This window comes from Heterodontus francisci, chromosome 7 (assembly GCF_036365525.1).
Source record: "Heterodontus francisci isolate sHetFra1 chromosome 7, sHetFra1.hap1, whole genome shotgun sequence".
In the NCBI taxonomy this organism is placed as follows: domain Eukaryota; kingdom Metazoa; phylum Chordata; class Chondrichthyes; order Heterodontiformes; family Heterodontidae; genus Heterodontus; species Heterodontus francisci.
Genome location: NC_090377.1, coordinates 51,205,043 through 51,229,501, shown reverse-complemented (window position 1 = coordinate 51,229,501; position 24,459 = coordinate 51,205,043). Strand labels below are relative to the sequence as shown.

The following is a 24,459-nucleotide window of genomic DNA, read 5'->3' as shown; positions in this document are numbered from 1 at the left end:
AATTATTCATAAACAATCTGTGTAGTTTGTGCCATTGCAAGAACAATGATTCCCTACTTACCTTTTTTGCAATTCTTAGTATTATTTTCATAATAAAAACCAAAGTTGCATTCACAGGCAAAGCCACTGTGCAAGTTCACACATGTTGCAATATCTCCACAGGGGTTTGTAGAGCAAACTGGATCACAGAAAAGAGAAGTTAGCTAGATTAAATAATATGCTAATAACCTAATTACATATAATTGACTAATTTATGAGCATATCTTTTTTGAACTTTCAAACTCGACCACCAGTATGTATTCACCACAACTCAAAAATGTCACATTTGTAAAGTGCATGGCTGATTGCCTGTCATGCTTCCCTGATAGTTTTTCTGGACTCTCCCTCCATGTTTTCATATATTACTTATTAACTGATGATATATTTTCTCCACTAGCTGTGATTGTCTCAACTAATTGCCACTTAGTGTATGCATTTTATATTGTATATTATATTCTCCCCATATATCCTTACATTTCTATGGCTTTACAGATTATTCATTGAACATTCTCTCTGCCAGTCCACTAATTAACAAACAAATTTGCCAGTTTGATTGCATTTCAATTCATATCAAGTATTTCTTCAGATGCCTCATATATGGAAGAATTTTCAGTCTCCTTTTCAACATGCACAATTTATTCTTGGCTCAGTCATGGGTATCTTGCTTGTAGTAGCTGTGGGAGAGACACCGGGGAAAGTTTTCTCCCATCCTGCACTACCAATACAGCATTGCACAATATGACCAAGGATCAGAGAACTGTGAATGTTCATCCCATTATGATTTCCATTTAAATAAATGATAAATTCAACATCACAATTATAAGTTAGCTTAGTTGGCGAAGCACTGCCAAAAAGAATTTAACATTGAAATGTGACCTGGAGCATTTCATGGTAGGTGAATGAGACAAAAGAATCAGAAATTAAAATTTTACGACCAGATTTCCAATTGAAGCTATCTACCTTTATTCACTTTCACTGGTTTCATCCAGCCATTTTCATTTACTTGTTATCTATGTTATTATAGAGTCTCTACACAGCAGGACTGACTCACCTTCAATGACAACTTGTATTAAAACATTTCATAGCACATTAACGCTTTGCAGGAAAATATATTCCTACTAAACTCCCTGTATGTCTGTGCCTTTCTATTTCTGGCTGATACACCTTGAATGGAAATGTTCCATAGCTGACATTACGGCCAAAATGAAATGTATAGAACATACCAGAACTTGTTGTTGCGATCGGTGCTGTAAGAGAGATATTTTGAAATGTTAATTTGGAACAATTATATCAACAATATTCAACTTTGGAATAAAGTTCTGCAAGAAGAATTTTGTTCATAATATTTGCTGTTTTTGTGGAACTTTGCTTGACACAGAACAATTGTAATAAACACAATGCTCACATAATTTAGATATGTCTGAGATCAGAATTTTTTTAGACTGATGGCATTATCTTTATTTTGCCTCCTCTCCCATCCCAATAGCATTTGATGTGCAGTGGAACCATGCCTCTTCCATCAGAAAAATTATTCCAGTTCTTTTGATTTTACAACATCATTCCAAGATTGCACATCAGGAAGCAGTTGTAAGAATGCTTTCCAGGAATGGCAATGCAAAAACAATCATAGAAAGAAGATTCAAAGTTGGTGTTAATTTCTGGAAAAAGAACCTTTCCTTGAGACCTCAGTTTCTCTATAATTTGCTTCTTGTAGATACTTCTTGCAGATTAGAGTCATAGAGTCTATCACAAGAAGCGACAAGATTAGAGGACAAGAAACAATGCTGTTGCACACAGAGCACAACAGATGAAAAAGGGAAGAGGGTCATTTTAATTTTGGTCTAGCTGGAATGCCATGGATTTCAGAATGAAGTTATTGGGAAGGGAAATCATGCAGGTTGTATGGCAGTGACTGCTCAGCCATTGCCAGTTGTCCACCTTTGCCAAAACGAAATTTACCTGAATATGTCAGTGCTATTTCCCCAGTCAGGCGAGAAACACTAATCTGACTTTTCTTGTCTCTCCCTCCATGTTTTCATATCGTGCTTCTTAAGTATTATTATATTCTTTCCACGTGCAGCAATGATCTTATCTAATTGCGACTCAGCATGTGCATTTTATATTGCAAATACTTTTTCCATGAAAATTAATCCTCCACTCTCCCCATATATCCTTGCATTTCTATGGCTTTACAGGTTATTCTTTCAACATTTTCTCTGCAACTCCATGAATTAACAAATAAATTTACTAGTTAGATGACATTTCAATTCACATCAAGTATTTCTTCAAATACTTTATTTATGGAAGTACATTCTGTTTCCTTCTCAACCTGTTCATTTATTCCTGGATCAGCTTTGGGGATCTCGTTTGTAGTAGCTCTCAGAGAGCTATTGGGAGATGTCTTCTCCCAGCCTGCATTACACAATATGAGCAAGGACTAGAGAACTGTGAGCAATTGTCCCCATTGTGGTTTCCATTTAAATAAATGATAAATTCTTCAACACAAATGAAAGCTAGCTTAATTGGCTAGGCAGTGTCAAAAAGAATTTAATATTGATATGTGACCTGGAAGAATCTGTGGATGGCTCCATGAGTCAGAAAAAGCAGAATATCAAATGTTAGTACTGGATTTCCAATTGAATCTTAATACCTTTATTCACTGGCTTCATCCAGACGTTTTCACATTTTTTAAATTTATGATATTACCATCTCACTACATGGTATGACTGAGTCATCTTCAAAACTACTTGTATGAAAACATTTCTAACCGTTTTAGACCGTTCCTTCTAAATTCCCTGTATGTCCATGAATTTCTAGTCAGACTATCCACTCTAATCTGACTTTTCTTGTCTCTCCCTCATGTTTTCATATCTTACTTCTTAAGTGTTGTTATATTCTCTCCACGTGCAGCAATGATCTTGTCTAATTGCGACTTAGTGTGTGCATTTTATATTGTAAATACCTTTTCCATTAAAATTAAGGCTTCCATACTCCCCATATACCCTTGCATTTCTATGGCTTTACAGGTAATTTTATCAAAATTCTCTCTGCTACTCCCTTAATTAACAAATAAATTTGCTAGTTGGAATGCATTTCAATTCACATCAAGTATTTCTTCAAATTCTTTATGTATGGAAGTATTTTCTGTTTCCTTCTCAAGCTGTACAATTTATTCTTGGATCAGTTATGGGTATCATGCATGCAGTAGTGCTGAGAGATGTTTTCTCCCAGCATGCATTACACAATATGAGCAAGGAACAGAGAACTGCAAGCAATTTTCCCCATTGTGGTTTCCATTTAAATGAATGATAAATTCATCATCATAATTGAAAGTTAGCTTAGTTAGCTAAGCACTACCAAAAAGAATTTAATGTTGATATGTGACCTGGAAGAATCTGTGCTTCCTGACATGAGTCAGAATAATCAGAAATTAAATTGTTGGTACCAGATTTCCAAATGAAGCTATCTACCTTTATTCACTGGATTCATCCAGACGTTTTCACATTTTCCTTATTTATGTTACTTTAGTCTCTCTACATGGTATGTTTGACTCAACTTCAGTGACCACGTGTATGAAAACAATTCTTACAATGTCTGCCCGTTCCTTCTAAACTCCCTGTATGTCCATGAATTTCTAATCTCGGGGAATACAGCTTGAAAGGAAATGTTCCATACCAGACATTACAGTACAATGAAATATAGAGAACATACCTATAGAGGTTTTTGTAGGTGGTGCTGCAAGAGAGATATTTTGAAAGGTTAATTTGGATCAATCATATCAACTATATTCAACTTTGGAATAAATTTCTGAAAGAAGAATATTTGTTCATAATCTTTACTGTTGTGGATTTTTGCTGGACACAAAGCAATTCGAATAAAAACATTGCTCACACAATTTAAATATCTCTGAGATCAGAAATACATTAGGCTGATTGCATTATCTTCATTGGCAATCTCTCCCATCCCACTAGTATATGTTGTGCAATGGAACCATGTCTCTTCCATCAGGTAAAGATATTCTAGTTCCTTAGATTTCACAACATTTGTTCGAAAGTAGCACATCAGAAAGCAGTTGTAATAATGCTTTCCAGGAATGGCAATGTAAAAACAATCATAGAAAAACATTGAATGTTAGCATTAATTTCTAGCAGAAGAAGCTTTTCTTGAGACCTTGGTTTTGCTAAAATTTGGAATGGAATATTTGCCTGTTGTCGATTTTCCTTGAACAACAAACAATGCTGTTAAATGCAGTGCAAAACAACTTTACATGAGTCTAAGAATCAGAAATAGAACAGGGTCATTTTCACTTTTGGCCAAGGTGGAAGCCACAGATTGCAGAATGTAGTCATTGGGCAGGGAAATCGTGCAGGCTGTATAGCGGTGACTGTTCTGCAATGGCCAGTTGTCCACCCTTGCCAAAACCAAATGCACATGAATATGTCAGTGCTATTTCCCTAGTCAGACTATCCACTCTAATCTGACTTTTCTTGTCTCTCCCTCATGTTTTCATATCTTACTTCTTAAGTGTTGTTATATTCTCTCCACGTGCAGCAATGATCTCGTCTAATTGCGACTTAGTGTGTGCATTTTATATTGTAAATACCTTTTCCATTAAAATTAAGGCTTCCATTCTCCCCATATACCCTTGCATTTCTATGGCTTTACAGGTAATTTTATCAAAATTCTCTCTGCTACGCCCTTAATTAACAAATAAATTTGCTAGTTGGAATGCATTTCAATTCACATCAAGTATTTCTTCAAATTCTTTATGTATGGAAGTATTTTCTGTTTCCTTCTCAAGCTGTACAATTTATTCTTGGATCAGTTATGGGTATCATGCATGCAGTAGTGCTGAGAGATGTTTTCTCCCAGCATGCATTACACAATATGAGCAAGGAACAGAGAACTGCAAGCAATTTTCCCCATTGTGGTTTCTATTTAAATGAATGATAAATTCATCATCATAATTGAAAGTTAGCTTAGTTAGCTAAGCACTACCAAAAAGAATTTAATGTTGATATGTGACCTGGAAGAATCTGTGCTTGCTGACATGAGTCAGAATAATCAGAAATTAAACTGTTGGTACCAGATTTCCAAATGAAGCTATCTCCAATTATTCACTGGATTCATCCAGACATTTTCACATTTTCCTTATTTATGTTACTTTAGTCTCTCTACATGGTATGATTGACTCATCTTCAGTGACCACTTGTCTGAAAACAATTCTTACAATGTCTGCCCGTTCCTTCTAAACTCCCTGTATGTCCATGAATTTCTAATCTCGGGTAATGCAGCTTGAAAGGAAATCTTCCATACCAGACATTACAGTGCAATGAAATATAGAGAACATACCTATAGAGGTTTTTGTAGGTGGTGCTGCAAGAGAGATATTTTGAAAGGTTAATTTGGATCAATCAGATCAACTATATTCAACTTTGGAATAAATTTCTGAAAGAAGAATATTTGTTCATAATCTTTACTGTTGTGGAGTTTTGCTGGACACAAAGCAATTCGAATAAAAACATTGCTCACGCAATTTCAATATCTCTGAGATCAGAAATACATTAGGCTGATTGCATTATCTTCATTGGCAATCTCTCCCATTCCCACTAGTATATGCTGTGCAATGGAACCATGTCTCTTCCATCAGGTAAAGATATTCTAGTTCCTTAGATTTCACAACATTTGTTCTAAAGTAGCACATCAGAAAGCAGTTGTAAGAATGCTTTCCAGGAATGGCAATGTAAAAACAATCATAGAAAAACATTGAATGTTAGCATTAATTTCTAGCAGAAGAAGCTTTTCTTGAGACCTTGGTTTTGCTAAAATTTGGAATGGAATATTTGCCTGTTGTCGATTTTCATTGAACAACAAACAATGCTATTAAATGCAGTGCAAAACAACTTTACATGAGTCTAAGAATCAGAAATAGAACAGGGTCATTTTGACTTTTGGCCAAGGTGGAAGCCACAGATTGCAGAATGTAGTCATTGGGCAGGGAAATCTTGCAGGATGTATAGCGGTGACTGTTCTGCAATGGCCAGTTGTCCACCTTTGCCAAAACCAAATGCACATGAATATGTCAGTGCTATTTCCCTGGTCAGACTATCCACTCTAATCTGACTTTTCTTGTCCCTCCCTCATGTTTTCATATCTTACTTCTTAAGTGTTGTTATATTCTCTCCACGTGTAGCAATGACCTTGTCTAATTGCGACTTAGTGTGTGCATTTTATATTGTAAATACCTTTTCCATTAAAATTAAGGCTTCCATTCTCCCCATATATCCTTGCATTTCTATGGCTTTTCAGGTAATTTTATCAAAATTCTCTCTGCTACGCCCTTAATTAACAAATAAATTTGCTAGTTGGAATGCATTTCAATTCACATCAAGTATTTCTTCAAATTCTTTATGTATGGAAGTATTTTCTGTTTCCTTCTCAAGCTGTACAATTTATTCTTGGATCAGTTATGGGTATCATGCATGCAGTAGTGCTGAGAGATGTTTTCTCCCAGCATGCATTACACAATATGAGCAAGGAACAGAGAACTGCAAGCAATTTTCCCCATTGTGGTTTCTATTTAAATGAATGATAAATTCATCATCATAATTGAAAGTTAGCTTAGTTAGCTAAGCACTACCAAAAAGAATTTAATGTTGATATGTGACCTGGAAGAATCTGTGCTTGCTGACATGAGTCAGAATAATCAGAAATTAAACTGTTGGTACCAGATTTCCAAATGAAGCTATCTACCTTTATTCACTGGATTCATCCAGACGTTTTCACATTTTCCTTATTTATGTTACATTAGTCTCTCTACATGGTATGATTGACTCATCTTCAGTGACCACTTGTATGAAAACAATTCTTACAATGTCTGCCCGTTCCTTCTAAACTCCCTGTATGTCCATAAATTTCTAATCTCGGGTAATACAGCTTGAAAGGAAATCTTCCATACCAGACATTACAGTGCAATGAAATATAGAGAACATACCTATAGAGGTTTTTGTAGGTGGTGCTGCAAGAGAGATATTTTGAAAGGTTAATTTGGATCAATCAGATCAACTATATTCAACTTTGGAATAAATTTCTGAAAGAAGAATATTTGTTCATAATCTTTACTGTTGTGGAGTTTTGCTGGACACAAAGCAATTCGAATAAAAACATTGCTCACGCAATTTCAATATCTCTGAGATCAGAAATACATTAGGCTGATTGCATTATCTTCATTGGCAATCTCTCCCATCCCACTAGTATATGTTGTGCAATGGAACCATGTCTCTTCCATCAGGTAAAGATATTCTAGTTCCTTAGATTTCACAACATTTGTTCTAAAGTAGCACATCAGAAAGCAGTTGTAAGAATGCTTTCCAGGAATGGCAATGTAAAAACAATCATAGAAAAACATTGAATGTTAGCATTAATTTCTAGCAGAAGAAGCTTTTCTTGAGACCTTGGTTTTGCTAAAATTTGGAATGGAATATTTGCCTGTTGTCGATTTTCCTTGAACAACAAACAATGCTGTTAAATGCAGTGCAAAACAACTCTACATGAGTCTAAGAATCAGAAATAGAACAGGGTCATTTTCACCTTTGGCCAAGGTGGAAGCCACAGATTGCAGAATGTAGTCATTGGGCAGGGAAATTTTGCAGGCTGTATAGCGGTGACTGTTCTGCAATGGCCAGTTGTCCACCTTTGCCAAAACCAAATGCACATGAATATGTCAGTGCTATTTCCCTAGTCAGACTATCCACTCTAATCTGACTTTTCTTGTCTCTCCCTCATGTTTTCATATCTTACTTCTTAAGTGTTGTTATATTCTCTCCACGTGTAGCAATGATCTTGTCTAATTGCGACTTAATGTGTGCATTTTATATTGTAAATACCTTTTCCATTAAAATTAAGGCTTCCATTCTCCCCATATACCCTTGCATTTCTAGGCTTTTCAGGTAATTTTATCAAAATTCTCTCTGCTACTCCCTTAATTAACAAATAAATTTGCTAGTTGGAATGCATTTCAATTCACATCAAGTATTTCTTCAAATTCTTTATGTATGGAAGTATTTTCTGTTTCCTTCTCAAGCTGTACAATTTATTCTTGGATCAGTTATGGGTATCATGCATGCAGTAGTGCTGAGAGATGTTTTCTCCCAGCATGCATTACACAATATGAGCAAGGAACAGAGAACTGCAAGCAATTTTCCCCATTGTGGTTTCCATTTAAATGAATGATAAATTCATCATCATAATTGAAAGTTAGCTTCGTTAGCTAAGCACTACCAAAAAGAATTTAATGTTGATATGTGACCTGGAAGAATCTGTGCTTGCTGACATGAGTCAGAATAATCAGAAATTAAACTGTTGGTACCAGATTTCCAAATGAAGCTATCTACCTTTATTCACTGGATTCATCCAGACGTTTTCACATTTTCCTTATTTATGTTACTTTAGTCTCTCTACATGGTATGATTGACTCATCTTCAGTGACCACTTGTATGAAAACAATTCTTACAATGTCTGCCCGTTCCTTCTAAACTCCCTGTATGTCCATGAATTTCTAATCTTGGGTAATACAGCTTGAAAGGAAATGTTCCATACCAGACATTACAGTACAATGAAATATAGAGAACATACCTATAGAGGTTTTTGTAGGTGGTGCTGCAAGAGAGATATTTTGAAAGGTTAATTTGGAACAATCATATCAACTATATTCAACTTTGGAATAAATTTCTGAAAGAAGAATATTTGTTCATAATCTTTACTGTTGTGGATTTTTGCTGGACACAAAGCAATTCGAATAAAAACATTGCTCACACAATTTAAATATCTCTGAGATCAGAAATACATTAGGCTGATTGCATTATCTTCATTGGCAATCTCTCCCATCCCACTAGTATATGCTGTGCAATGGAACCATGTCTCTTCCATCAGGTAAAGATATTCTAGTTCCTTAGATTTCACAACATTTGTTCTAAAGTAGCACATCAGAAAGCAGTTGTAAGAATGCTTTCCAGGAATGGCAATGTAAAAACAATCATAGAAAAACATTGAATGTTAGCATTAATTTCTAGCAGAAGAAGCTTTTCTTGAGACCTTGGTTTTGCTAAAATTTGGAATGGAATATTTGCCTGTTGTCGATTTTCCTTGAACAACAAACAATGCTGTTAAATGCAGTGCAAAACAACTTTACATGAGTCTAAGAATCAGAAATAGAACAGGGTCATTCTCACTTTTGGCCAAGGTGGAAGCCACAGATTGCAGAATGTAGTCATTGGGCAGGGAAATCTTGCAGGCTGTACAGCGGTGACTGTTCTGCAATGGCCAGTTGTCCACCTTTGCCAAAACCAAATGCACATGAATATGTCAGTGCTATTTCCCTAGTCAGACTATCCACTCTAATCTGACTTTTCTTGTCTCTCCCTCATGTTTTCATATCTTACTTCTTAAGTGTTGTTATATTCTCTCCACGTGTAGCAATGATCTTGTCTAATTGCGACTTAATGTGTGCATTTTATATTGTAAATACCTTTTCCATTAAAATTAAGGCTTCCATTTTCCCCATATACCCTTGCATTTCTATGGCTTTTCAGGTAATTTTATCAAAATTCTCTCTGCTACTCCCTTAATTAACAAATAAATTTGCCAGTTGGAATGCATTTCAATTCACATCAAGTATTTCTTCAAATTCTTTATGTATGGAAGTATTTTCTGTTTCCTTCTCAAGCTGTACAATTTATTCTTGGATCAGTTATGGGTATCATGCATGCAGTAGTGCTGAGAGATGTTTTCTCCCAGCATGCATTACACAATATGAGCAAGGAACAGAGAACTGCAAGCAATTTTCCCCATTGTGGTTTCCATTTAAATGAATGATAAATTCATCATCATAATTGAAAGTTAGCTTAGTTAGCTAAGCACTACCAAAAAGAATTTAATGTTGATATGTGACCTGGAAGAATCTGTGCTTGCTGACATGAGTCAGAATAATCAGAAATTAAAGTGTTGGTACCAGATTTCCAAATGAAGCTATCTATCTTTATTCACTGGATTCATCCAGACGTTTTCACATTTTCCTTATTTATGTTACTTTAGTCTCTCTACATGGTATGATTGACTCATCTTCAGTGACCACTTGTATGAAAACAATTCTTACAATGTCTGCCCGTTCCTTCTAAACTCCCTGTATGTCCATGAATTTCTAATCTTGGGTAATACAGCTTGAAAGGAAATGTTCCATACCAGACATTACAGTACAATGAAATATAGAGAACATACCTATAGAGGTTTTTGTAGGTGGTGCTGCAAGAGAGATATTTTGAAAGGTTAATTTGGAACAATCATATCAACTATATTCAACTTTGGAATAAATTTCTGAAAGAAGAATATTTGTTCATAATCTTTACTGTTGTGGATTTTTGCTGGACACAAAGCAATTCGAATAAAAACATTGCTCACACAATTTAAATATCTCTGAGATCAGAAATACATTAGGCTGATTGCATTATCTTCATTGGCAATCTCTCCCATCCCACTAGTATATGCTGTGCAATGGAACCATGTCTCTTCCATCAGGTAAAGATATTCTAGTTCCTTAGATTTCACAACATTTGTTCGAAAGTAGCACATCAGAAAGCAGTTGTAAGAATGCTTTCCAGGAATGGCAATTTAAAAACAATCATAGAAAAACATTGAATGTTTGCATTAATTTCTAGCAGAAGAAGCTTTTCTTGAGACCTTGGTTTTGCTAAAATTTGGAATGGAATATTTGCCTGTTGTCGATTTTCCTTGAACAACAAACAATGCTGTTAAATGCAGTGCAAAACAACTTTACATGAGTCTAAGAATCAGAAATAGAACAGGGTCATTTTCACTTTTGGCCAAGGTGGAAGCCACAGATTGCAGAATGTAGTCATTGGGCAGGGAAATCTTGCAGACTGTTCTGCAATGGCCTGTTGTCCACCTTGGCCAAAACCAAACTTAGATGAATATGCCAGTGCTGTTTCGCCAGTGAGGGGATCCAATCTAATCTGACTTTTCTCGTCTCTGCCTGCTATTTTCATATCTTACTTATGAAGTGATCTTATATTCTCTCCATGTGTAGCAATGATCTTATCTATTGCCACTTAGTGGGTGTATTTCATATTTTAAATACCTTTTCCATAAAAATGAATCCTTCCATTGTTTCCATATATCCTTGCATCGCTAAGCCCTTACAGGTTATTCTTTGAACATTCTCTCTGCTAGCTGCTCAAATTAACAGACAAATTTGCCAGTTGGATTGCATTTCAATTCGTATCAAGTGTTTCTTCAGATGCCTTAGTCGGGAAGTATTCTCGGCCTCCTTCTCAACCTGCACAATTTGTTCTTGGATCGGTCATAGATATCTTGCTTGGAGTAGCTCTGAGAGAGATATTGTAGGAAGTTTTCTCCCATTCTGCCTTACCATTGCAACATTGCACAATATATCCATGGACCGGAAAACTATGAAGAATTGGCCCCATTATGATTTCCATTTAAATAAATGATAAATTCAACATCACAATTGAAAGTTAGCATAGTTAGCTATACAGTGCCTAAAAGAATTTAATATTGGTATGTGACCTGGAAGATTCTGTTTTAGGTGACATGATTCAGAAGAATCAGAAATTATAATGGCCCAACCGGATTTTGAATTGAAGATATCTACCTTTATCCACTTTCTCTGATTTCATCCACATGCTTTCACATTGTGCTTATTTATGTTATTATAGTCTCTCTACACAGTAGGATTGAGCCATCTTCAATGACCACTTGTATTAAAACATTTCATACCACATCAAAGCTTTGCAGAAAATTATATTCCATTCTAAACTCCCTGTATGTCCTTGCCTTTCTATTTCTGGCAGATGCACTTTGAATGGAAATGTTCCGTAGCTGACATTACAGCCACAAAGTGTATAGAACATACCTGAATTGCTTGTTCCGGTTGGTGCTGAAAGAGAGATATTTTGAAAAGTTAATTTGGAACAATCATATCAACAATATTCAACTTTGGAATAATTTTCTGGAAGAAGAATTGTGTTCATAATATTTGCTGTTTTTGTGGATTTTTGCTTGACACAAAACAATTACAATAAACACAATGCTCACACAATTCAGATCTGTCTGGGATCCGAAATTCCTTAGACTGATTGCATTATCTTTATTTTGTCTCCTCTCCCATCCCAATAACATTTGATGTGCAGTGGAACCATGCCTCTTCCATCAGAAAAATTATTCCAGTTCTTTTGATTTTACAACATCATTCCAAGATTGCACTGTTGAACTACAAGAAAGCCCCCAGCGATTTAACATCCGCAGCACTTAAAACAGCCAGAAGTACTGCACAAAGAACAGCTAGGCGTTGCACAAACCACTACTGGCAACACCTATGCAGTCATATTCAGCTGGCCTCAGACACCGGAAACATCAGAGGAATGTATGATGGCATGAGGAGAGCTCTTGGGCCAACCTTCAAGAAGATCGCCCCCCTCAAATCTAAATCGGGGGACATAATCACTGACCAACGCAAACAGATGGACCGCTGGGTTGAGCACTACCTAGAACTGTACTCCAGGGAGAATGCTTCACTGAGACTGCCCACAATGCAGCCCAGCCTCTACCAGTCATGGATGAGCTGGACATACAGCCAACCAAATCGGAACTCAGTGATGCCATTGATTCTCTAGCCAGCGGAAAAGCCCACTGGGAAGGACAGCATTACCCCTGAAATAATCAAGAGTGCCAAGCCTGCTATACTCTCAGCACTACATGAACTGCTATGCCTGTGCTGGGACGAGGGAGCAGTACCCCAGGACATGCGCGATGCCAACATCATCTCCCTCTATAAAAACAAAGGTGACCGCAGTGACTGCAACAACTACCGTGGAATCTCCCTGCTCAGCATAGTGGGGAAAGTCTTTGCTCGAGTCGCTCTGAACAGGCTCCAGAAGCTGGCCGAGCGCGTCTACCCTGAGGCACAGTGTGGCTTTCGTGCAGAGAGATCGACCATTGACATGCTGTTCTCCCTTCGTCAGATACAGGAGAAATGCCGTGAACAACAGATGCCCCTCTACATTGCTTTCATTGATCTCACCAAAGCCTTTGACCTCGTCAGCAGACATGGTCTCTTCAGACTACTAGAAAAGATCGGATGTCCACCAAAGCTACTAAGTATCATCACCTCATTCCATGACAATATGAAAGGCACAATTCAACATGGTGGCTCCTCATCAGAGCCCTTTCCTATCCTGAGTGGTGTGAAACAGGGCTGTGTTCTCGCACCCACACTTTTTGGGATTTTCTTCTCCCTGCTGCTTTCACATGCGTTCAAATCCTCTGAAGAAGGAATTTTCCTCCACACAAGATCAGGGGGCAGGTTGTTCAACCTTGCCCGTCTAAGAGCGAAGTCCAAAGTACGGAAAGTCCTCATCAGAGAACTCCTCTTTGCTGACGATGCTGCTTTAACATCTTACACTGAAGAGTGCCTGCAGAGTCTCATCGACAGGTTTGCGTCTGCCTGCAATGAATTTGGCCTAACCATCAGCCTCAAGAAAACGAACATCATGGGGCAGGACGTCAGAAATGCTCCATCCATCAATATTGGCGACCACGCTCTGGAAGTGGTTCAAGAGTTCACCTACCTAGGCTCAACTATCACCAGTAACCTGTCTCTCGATGCAGAAATCAACAAGCGCATGGGTAAGGCTTCCACTGCTATGTCCAGACTGGCCAAGAGAGTGTGGGAAAATGGCGCACTGACATGGAACACAAAAGTCCGAGTGTATCAGGCCTGTGTCCTCAGTACCTTGCTCTCCGGCAGCGAGGCCTGGACAATGTATGCCAGCCAAGAGCGACGTCTCAATTCATTCCATCTTCGCTGCCTTCGGAGAATACTTGGCATCAGGTGGCAGGACTATATCTCCAACACAGAAGTCATTGAAGCGGCCAACACCCCCAGCTTATACACACCACTGAGTCAGCGGCGCTTGAGATGGCTTGGCCATGTGAGCTGCATGGAAGATGGCAGGATCCCCAAAGACACATTGTACAGCGAGCTCGCCACTGGTATCAGACCCACCGGCCGTCCATGTCTCCGCTATAAAGACGTCTGCAAACGCGACATGAAATCGTGTGACATTGATAAGAAGTCGTGGGAGTCAGTTGCCAGCATTCGCCAGAGCTGGCGGGCAGCCATAAAGACAGGGCTAAATTGTGGCGAGTCGAAGAGACTTAGTAGTTGGCAGGAAAAAAGACAGATGCGCAAGGGGAGAGCCAACTGTGCAACAGCCCCGACAAACAAATTTCTCTGCAGCACCTGTGGAAGAGCCTGTCACTCCAGAATTGGCCTTTATAGCCACTCCAGGCGCTGCTTCACAAACCACTGACCACCTCCAGGCGCATATCCATTGTCTCTCGAGATAAGGAGGCCCAAAAGGATTCCAAGATTGCACATCAGGAAGCAGTTGCAAGAATGCTTTCCAGAAATGGCAATGCAAAAACAATCATAGAAAGAAGATTCAAAGTTGGTGTTAATTTCTGGCAAAAGAAGTCGTTCTTGAGACCTCGGTTCCTCTATAATTTGGAATGGATTATTTACTTCCTGTAGATTCTCATTGGACAAGAAGCAATGTTGTTACACACAACGCACAACAGATTTATATGTGTTTAAGAATCAGAAAGGGAAGCGAAACTTTTTCATTTTGGTCCAGGTGGAATTCCATCGATTGCAGAGTGACGTCATTGGGAAGGGAAATTTTGCAGGATGTATAGCGGTGACTGTTCAGCAATTGCCAGTTGTCCACCTTTGCCAAAATCAAATGCACATGAATATGTCAGTGCTATTTCCCTAGTCAGACTATCCACTCTAATCTGACTTTTCTTGTCTCTCCCTCATGTTTTCATATCTTACTTCTTAAGTGTTGTTATATTCTCTCCACGTGCAGCAATGATCTTGTCTAATTGCGACTTAGTGTGTGCATTTTATATTGTAAATACCTTTTCCATGAAAATTAAGACTTCCATTCTCCCCATATACCCTTGCATTCCTATGGCTTTACAGGTAATCTTTTCAAAATTCTCTCTGCTACTCCCTTAAATAACAAATAAATTTGCCAGTTGGAATGCATTTCAATTCACATGAAGTATTTCTTTAAATTCTTTATGAATGGAAGTATTTTCTGTTTCCTTCTCAAGCTGTACAATTTATTCTTGGATCAGTTATGGGTATCATGCATGCAGTAGCTCTGAGAGATGTTTTCTCCCAGCATGCATTACTCAATGTGAGCAAGGAACAGAGAACTGCAAGCAATTTTCCCCATTGTGGTTTCCATTTAAATGAATGATAAATTCATCATCATAATTGAAAGTTAGCTTAGTTAGCTAAGCACTGCCAAAAAGAGTTTAATGTTGATATGTGACCCAGAAGAATCTGTGCTTGCTGACATGAGTCAGAATAATCAGAAATTAAATTGTTGGTACCAGATTTCCAAATGAAGCTATCTCCAATTATTCACTGGATTCATCCAGGCGTTTTCACATTTTCCTTATTTATGTTCCTTTAGTCTCACTACATGGTATGATTGACTCATCTTCAGTGACCACGTGTATGAAAACAATTCTTACAATGTCTGCCCATTCCTTCTAAACTCCCTGTATGTCCATGAAATTCTAATCTTGGGTAATACAGCTTGAAAGGAAATGTTCCATACCAGACATTACAGTTCAATGAAATATAGAGAACATACCTATAGAGGTTTTTGTAGGTGGTGCTGCAAGAGAGATATTTTGAAAGGTTAATTTGGAACAATCATATCAACTATATTCAACTTTGGAATAAATTTCTGAAAGAAGAATATTTGTTCATAATCTTTACTGTTGTGGAGTTTTGCTGGACACAAAGCAATTCGAATAAACACATTGCTCACACAATTTAAATATCTCTGAGATCAGAAATACGTTCGGCTGATTGCATTATCTTCATTTGCAATCTCTCCCATCCCACTAGTATATGCTGTGCAATGGAACCATGTCTCTTCCATCAGGTAAAGATATTCCAGTTCCTTAGATTTCACAACATTTGTTCGAAAGTAGCACATCAGAAAGCAGTTGTAAGAATGCATTCCAGGAATGGCAATGTAAAAACAATCATAGAAAAACATTGAAAGTTGCCATTAATTTCTAGCAGAAGAAGCTTTTCTTGAGAACTTGGTTTTGCTAAAATTTGGAATGGAATATTTGCCTGTTGTCGGTTTTCATTGAACAACAAACAATGCTGTTAAATGCACTGCAAAACAACTTTACATGAGTCTAAGAATCAGAAATAGAACAGGGTCATTTTCACTTTTGGCCAAGGTGGAAGCCACAGATTGCAGAATGTAGTCATTGGGCAGGGAAATCTTGCAGGCTGTATAGCGGTGACTGTTCTGCAATGGCCAGTTGTCCACCTTGGCCAAAACCAAAATTAGATGAATATGTCAGTCCTATTTCGCCAGTGAGGGGATCCAATCTAATCTGACTTTTCTCGTCTCTGCCTGCTATTTTCATACCTTACTTATGAAGTGATCTTATATTCTCTCCATGTGCAGCAAAGATCTTATCTATTGCCACTTAGTGGGTGTATTTCATATTTTAAATACCTTTTCCATAAAAATTAATCCTTCCGTTGTTTCCGTATATCCTTGCATCGCTAAGCCCTTACAGGTTATTCTTTGAACATTCTCTCTGCTAGCTGCTCAAATTAACAAACAAATTTGCCAGTTGGATTGCATTTCAATTCGTATCAAGTGTTTCTTCAGATGCCTTAGTCGGGAAGTATTCTCGGCCTTCTTCTCAACCTGCACAATTTGTTCTTGGATCGGTCATAGATATCTTGCTTGGAGTAGCTCTGAGAGAGATATTGTAGGAAGTTTTCTCTCATTCAGCCTTACCAATGCAACATAGCGCAATATATCCATGGACCGGAAAACTATGAAGAATTGGCCCCATTATGATTTCCATTTAAATAAATGATAAATTCAACATCACAATTGAAAGTTAGCATAGTTAGCTATACAGTGCCTAAATGAATTTAATATTGGGATGTGACCTGGAAGATTCTGTATTAGGTGACATGATTCAGAAGAATCAGAAATTATAATGGCCCAACCGGATTTTGAATTGAAGATATCTACCTTTATCCACTTTCTCTGATTTCATCCACATGCTTTCACATTGTGCTTATTTATGTTATTATAGTCTCTCTACACAGTAGGATTGAGCCATCTTCAATGACCACTTGTATTAAAACATTTCATACCACATCAAAGCTTTGCAGAAAATTATATTCCTTCTGAACTCCCTGTATGTCCTTGCCTTTCTATTTCTGGCAGATGCACTTTGAATGGAAATGTTCCGTAGCTGACATTACAGCCACAAAGTGTATAGAACATACCTGAATTGCTTGTTCCGGTTGGTGCTGAAAGAGACATATTTTGAAATGTTAATTTGGAACAATCATATCAACAATACTCAACTTTGGAATAAATTTCTGGAAGAAGAATTGTGTTCATAATATTTGCTGTTTTTGTGGATTTTTGCTTGACACAAAACAATTACAATAAACACAATGCTCACACAATTCAGATCTGTCTGGGATCCGAAATTCTTTAGACTGATTGCATTGTCTTTATTTTGCCTCCTCTCCCATCCCAATAACATTTGATGTGCAGTGGAACCATGCCTCTTCCATCAGAAAAATTATTCCAGTTCTTTTGATTTTACAACATCATTCCAAGACTGCACATCAGGAAGCAGTTGTAAGAATGCTTTCCAGAAATGGCAATGCAAAAACAATCATAGAAAGAAGATTCAAAGTTGGTGTTAATTTCTGGCAAAAGAAGTCGTTCTTGAGACCTCGGTTCCTCTATAATTTGGAATGGATTATTTACTTCCTGTAGATTCTCATTGGACAAGAAGAAATGTTGTTACACACAGCGCACAACAGATTTATATGTGTTTAAGAATCAGAAAGAGAAGCAGAACATTTTCATTTTGGTCCAGGTGGAATTCCATCGATTGCAGAGTGACGTCATTGGGAGGGGAAATTTTGCAGGATGTATAGCGGTGACTGTTCAGCAATTGCCAGTTGTCCACCTTTGCCAAAACCAAATGCACATGAATATGTCAGTGCTATTTCCCTCGTCAGACTATCCACTCTAATCTGACTTTTCTTGTCTCTCCCTCATGTTTTCATATCTTACTTCTTAAGTGTTGTTATATTCTCTCCACGTGCAGCAATGATCTTGTCTAATTGTGACTTAGTGTGTGCATTTTATATTGTAAATACCTTTTCCATGAAAATTAAGACTTCCATTCTCCCCATATACCCTTGCATTCCTATGGCTTTACAGGTAATCTTTTCAAAATTCTCTCTGCTACTCCCTTAAATAACAAATAAATTTGCCAGTTGGAATGCATTTCAATTCACATGAAGTATTTCTTTAAATTCTTTATGAATGGAAGTATTTTCTGTTTCCTTCTCAAGCTGTACAATTTATTCTTGGATCAGTTATGGGTATCATGCATGCAGTAGCTCTGAGAGATGTTTTCTCCCAGCATGCATTACTCAATGTGAGCAAGGAACAGAGAACTGCAAGCAATTTTCCCCATTGTGGTTTCCATTTAAATGAATGATAAATTCATCATCATAATTGAAAGTTAGCTTAGTTAGCTAAGCACTGCCAAAAAGAGTTTAATGTTGATATGTGACCCAGAAGAATCTGTGCTTGCTGACATGAGTCAGAATAATCAGAAATTAAATTGTTGGTACCAGATTTCCAAATGAAGCTATCTCCAATTATTCACTGGATTCATCCAGACGTTTTCACATTTTCCTTATTTATGTTCCTTTAGTCTCACTACATGGTATGATTGACTCATCTTCAGTGACCACGTGTATGAAAACAATTCTTACAATGTCTGCCCATTCCTTCTAAACTCCCTGTATGTCCATGAAATTCTAATCTTGGGTAATACAGCTTGAAAGGAAATGTTCCATACCAGACATTACAGTTCAATGAAATATAGAGAACATACCTATAGGGGTTTTTGTAGGTGGTGCTGCAAGAGAGATATTTTGAAAGGTTAATTTGGAACAATCATATCAACTATATTCAACTTTGGAATAAATTTCTGAAAGAATAATATTTGTTCATAATCTTTACTGTTGTGGAGTTTTGCTGGACACAAAGAAATTCGAATAAACACATTGCTCACACAATTTAAATATCTCTGAGATCAGAAATACGTTCGGCTGATTGCATTATCTTCATTTGCAATCTCTCCCATCCCACTAGTATATGCTGTGCAATGGAACCATGTCTCTTCCATCAGGTAAAGATATTCTAGTTCCTTAGATTTCACAACATTTGTTCGAAAGTAGCACATCAGAAAGCAGTTGTAAGAATGCATTCCAGGAATGGCAATTTAAAAACAATCATAGAAAAACATTGAAAGTTGCCATTAATTTCTAGCAGAAGAAGCTTTTCTTGAGAACTTGGTTTTGCTAAAATTTGGAATGGAATATTTGCCTGTTGTTGGTTTTCATTGAACAACAAACAATGCTGTTAAATGCAGTGCAAAACAACTTTACATGAGTCTAAGAATCAGAAATAGAACAGGGTCATTTTCACTTTTGGCCAAGGTGGAAGCCACAGATTGCAGAATGTAGTCATTGGGCAGGGAAATCTTGCAGGCTGTATAGCGGTGACTGTTCTGCAATGGCCAGTTGTCCACCTTGGCCAAAACCAAAATTAGATGAATATGTCAGTCCTATTTCGCCAGTGAGGGGATCCAATCTAATCTGACTTTTCTCGTCTCTGCCTGTTATTTTCATACCTTACTTATGAAGTGATCTTATATTCTCTCCATGTGTAGCAATGATCTTATCTATTGCCACTTAGTGGGTGTATTTCATATTTTAAATACCTTTTCCATAAAAATTAATCCTTCCGTTGTTTCCGTATATCTTTGCATCGCTAAGCCCTTACAAGTTATTCTTTGAACATTCTCTCTGCTAGCTGCTCAAATTAACAAACAAATTTGCCAGTTGGATTGCATTTCAATTCGTATCAAGTGTTTCTTCAGATGCCTTAGTCGGGAAGTATTCTCGGCCTTCTTCTCAACCTGCACAATTTGTTCTTGGATCGGTCATAGATATCTTGCTTGGAGTAGCTCTGAGAGAGATATTGTAGGAAGTTTTCTCTCATTCAGCCTTACCAATGCAACATAGCGCAATATAACCATGGACCGGAAAACTATGAAGAATTGGCCCCATTATGATTTCCATTTAAATAAATGATAAATTCAACATCACAATTGAAAGTTAGCATAGTTAGCAAAACAGTGCCTAAAATAATTTAATATTGGGATGTGACCTGGAAGATTCTGTATTAGGTGACATGATTCAGAAGAATCAGAAATTATAATGGCCCAACCGGATTTTGAATTGAAGATATCTACCTTTATCCACTTTCTCTGATTTCATCCACATGCTTTTATATTGGGCTTATTTATGTTATTATAGTCTCTCTACACAGTAGGATTGAGCCATCTTCAATGACCACTTGTATTACAACATTTCATACCACATCAAAGCTTTGCAGAAAATTATATTCCTTCTAAACTCCCTGTATGTCCTTGCCTTTCTATTTCTGGCAGATGCACTTTGAATGGAAATGTTCCGTAGCTGACATTACAGCCACAAAGTGTATAGAACATACCTGAATTGCTTGTTCCGGTTGGTGCTGAAAGAGAGATATTTTGAAATGTTAATTTGGAACAATCATATCAACAATACTCAACTTTGGAATAAATTTCTGGAAGAAGAATTGTGTTCATAATATTTGCTGTTTTTGTGGATTTTTGCTTGACACAAAACAATTACAATAAACACAATGCTCACTCAATTCAGATCTGTCTGGGATCCGAAATTCTTTAGACTGATTGCATTGTCTTTATTTTGCCTCCTCTCCCATCCCAATAACATTTGATGTGCAGTGGAACCATGCCTCTTCCATCAGAAAAATTATTCCAGTTCTTTTGATTTTACAACATCATTCCAAGACTGCACATCAGGAAGCAGTTGTAAGAATGCTTTCCAGAAATGGCAATGCAAAAACAATCATAGAAAGAAGATTCAAAGTTGGTGTTAATTTCTGGCAAAAGAAGTCGTTCTTGAGACCTCGGTTCCTCTATAATTTGGAATGGATTATTTACTTCCTGTAGATTCTCATTGGACAAGAAGAAATGTTGTTACACACAGCGCACAACAGATTTATATGTGTTTAAGAATCAGAAAGAGAAGCAGAACATTTTCATTTTGGTCCAGGTGGAATTCCATCGATTGCAGAGTGACGTCATTGGGAGGGGAAATTTTGCAGGATGTATAGCGGTGACTGTTCAGCAATTGCCAGTTGTCCACCTTTGCCAAAACCAAATGCACATGAATATGTCAGTGCTATTTCCCTCGTCAGACTATCCACTCTAATCTGACTTTTCTTGTCTCTCCCTCATGTTTTCATATCTTACTTCTTAAGTGTTGTTATATTCTCTCCACGTGCAGCAATGATCTTGTCTAATTGTGACTTAGTGTGTGCATTTTATATTGTAAATACCTTTTCCATGAAAATTAAGACTTCCATTCTCCCCATATACCCTTGCATTCCTATGGCTTTACAGGTAATCTTTTCAAAATTCTCTCTGCTACTCCCTTAAATAACAAATAAATTTGCCAGTTGGAATGCATTTCAATTCACATGAAGTATTTCTTTAATTTCTTTATGAATGGAAGTATTTTCTGTTTCCTTCTCAAGCTGTACAATTTATTCTTGGATCAGTTATGGGTATCATGCATGCAGTAGCTCTGAGAGATGTTTTCTCCCAGCATGCATTACTCAATGTGAGCAAGGAACAGAGAACTGCAAGCAATTTTCCCCATTGTGGTTTCCATTTAAATGAATGATAAATTCATCATCATAATTGAAAGTTAGCTTAGTTAGCTAAGCACTGCCAAAAAGAGTTTAATGTTGATATGTGACCCAGAAGAATCTGTGCTTGCTGACATGAGTCAGAATAATCAGAAATTAAATTGTTGGTCCCAGATTTCCAAATGAAGCTATCTCCAATTATTCACTGGATTCATCCAGACGTTTTCACATTTTCCTTATTTATGTTACTTTAGTCTCACTACATGGTATGATTGACTCATCTTCAGTGACCACGTGTATGAAAACAATTCTTACAATGTCTGCCCATTCCTTCTAAACTCCCTGTATGTCCATGAAATTCTAATCTTGGGTAATACAGCTTGAAAGGAAATGTTCCATACCAGACATTACAGTTCAATGAAATATAGAGAACATACCTATAGGGGTTTTTGTAGGTGGTGCTGCAAGAGAGATATTTTGAAAGGTTAATTTGGAACAATCATATCAACTATATTCAACTTTGGAATAAATTTCTGAAAGAATAATATTTGTTCATAATCTTTACTGTTGTGGAGTTTTGCTGGACACAAAGCAATTCGAATAAACACATTGCTCACACAATTTAAATATCTCTGAGATCAGAAATACGTTCGGCTGATTGCATTATCTTCATTTGCAATCTCTCCCATCCCACTAGTATATGCTGTGCAATGGAACCATGTCTCTTCCATCAGGTAAAGATATTCTAGTTCCTTAGATTTCACAACATTTGTTCGAAAGTAGCACATCAGAAAGCAGTTGTAAGAATGCATTCCAGGAATGGCAATTTAAAAACAATCATAGAAAAACATTGAAAGTTGCCATTAATTTCTAGCAGAAGAAGCTTTTCTTGAGAACTTGGTTTTGCTAAAATTTGGAATGGAATATTTGCCTGTTGTTGGTTTTCATTGAACAACAAACAATGCTGTTAAATGCAGTGCAAAACAACTTTACATGAGTCTAAGAATCAGAAATAGAACAGGGTCATTTTGACTTTTGGCCAAGGTGGAAGCCACAGATTGCAGAATGTAGTCATTGGGCAGGGAAATCTTGCAGGCTGTATAGCGGTGACTGTTCTGCAATGGCCAGTTGTCCACCTTGGCCAAAACCAAAATTAGATGAATATGTCAGTCCTATTTCGCCAGTGAGGGGATCCAATCTAATCTGACTTTTCTCGTCTCTGCCTGTTATTTTCATACCTTACTTATGAAGTGATCTTATATTCTCTCCATGTGTAGCAATGATCTTATCTATTGCCACTTAGTGGGTGTATTTCATATTTTAAATACCTTTTCCATAAAAATTAATCCTTCCGTTGTTTCCGTATATCTTTGCATCGCTAAGCCCTTACAAGTTATTCTTTGAACATTCTCTCTGCTAGCTGCTCAAATTAACAAACAAATTTGCCAGTTGTATTGCATTTCAATTCGTATCAAGTGTTTCTTCAGATGCCTTAGTCGGGAAGTATTCTCGGCCTTCTTCTCAACCTGCACAATTTGTTCTTGGATCGGTCATAGATATCTTGCTTGGAGTAGCTCTGAGAGAGATATTGTAGGAAGTTTTCTCTCATTCAGCCTTACCAATGCAACATAGCGCAATATAACCATGGACCGGAAAACTATGAAGAATTGGCCCCATTATGATTTCCATTTAAATAAATGATAAATTCAACATCACAATTGAAAGTTAGCATAGTTAGCTATACAGTGCCTAAAAGAATTTAATATTGGGATGTGACCTGGAAGATTCTGTATTAGGTGACATGATTCAGAAGAATCAGAAATTATAATGGCCCAACCGGATTTTGAATTGAAGATATCTACCTTTATCCACTTTCTCTGATTTCATCCACATGCTTTTATATTGGGCTTATTTATGTTATTATAGTCTCTCTACACAGTAGGATTGAGCCATCTTCAATGACCACTTGTATTACAACATTTCATACCACATCAAAGCTTTGCAGAAAATTATATTCCTTCTAAACTCCCTGTATGTCCTTGCCTTTCTATTTCTGGCAGATGCACTTTGAATGGAAATGTTCCGTAGCTGACATTACAGCCACAAAGTGTATAGAACATACCTGAATTGCTTGTTCCGGTTGGTGCTGAAAGAGAGATATTTTGAAATGTTAATTTGGAACAATCATATCAACAATATTCAACTTTGGAATAAATTTCTGGAAGAAGAATTGTGTTCATAATATTTGCTGTTTTTGTGGATTTTTGCTTGACACAAAACAATTACAATAAACACAATGCTCACACAATTCAGATCTGTCTGGGATCCGAAATTCTTTAGACTGATTGCATTGTCTTTATTTTGCCTCTTCTCCCATCCCAATAACATTTGATGTGCAGTGGAACCATGCCTCTTCCATCAGAAAAATTATTCCAGT

The 24,459-nt window shown here is 37.1% G+C and overlaps 1 protein-coding gene across 20 annotated transcripts in view; it reads right to left on the bottom strand.

Moving 5' to 3' along the window:
* Positions 1 to 24,459, bottom strand: part of LOC137371703 (mucin-13-like) — a 146,883-nt gene that overhangs the window by 69,187 nt on the left and 53,237 nt on the right. For 6 of the 20 annotated variants that reach the window (XM_068034507.1, XM_068034499.1, XM_068034503.1 and 3 more), the window contains 8 exons: positions 17,489 to 17,512; positions 15,804 to 15,827; positions 11,987 to 12,010; positions 10,315 to 10,338; positions 5,392 to 5,415; positions 3,751 to 3,774; positions 1,263 to 1,286; positions 62 to 178 (listed from right to left, as the gene is read on the bottom strand). In XM_068034507.1, coding sequence (XP_067890608.1) covers positions 62 to 178; positions 1,263 to 1,286; positions 3,751 to 3,774; positions 5,392 to 5,415; positions 10,315 to 10,338; positions 11,987 to 12,010; positions 15,804 to 15,827; positions 17,489 to 17,512 — 285 coding nt within the window. Of the gene's footprint in view, positions 1 to 61; positions 179 to 1,262; positions 1,287 to 3,750; positions 3,775 to 5,391; positions 5,416 to 7,033; positions 7,058 to 10,314; positions 10,339 to 11,986; positions 12,011 to 15,803; positions 15,828 to 17,488; positions 17,513 to 24,459 lie in introns of all 20 variants that reach the window. The other 14 variants (XM_068034504.1, XM_068034510.1, XM_068034512.1 and 11 more) reach the window with 10 other exon arrangements.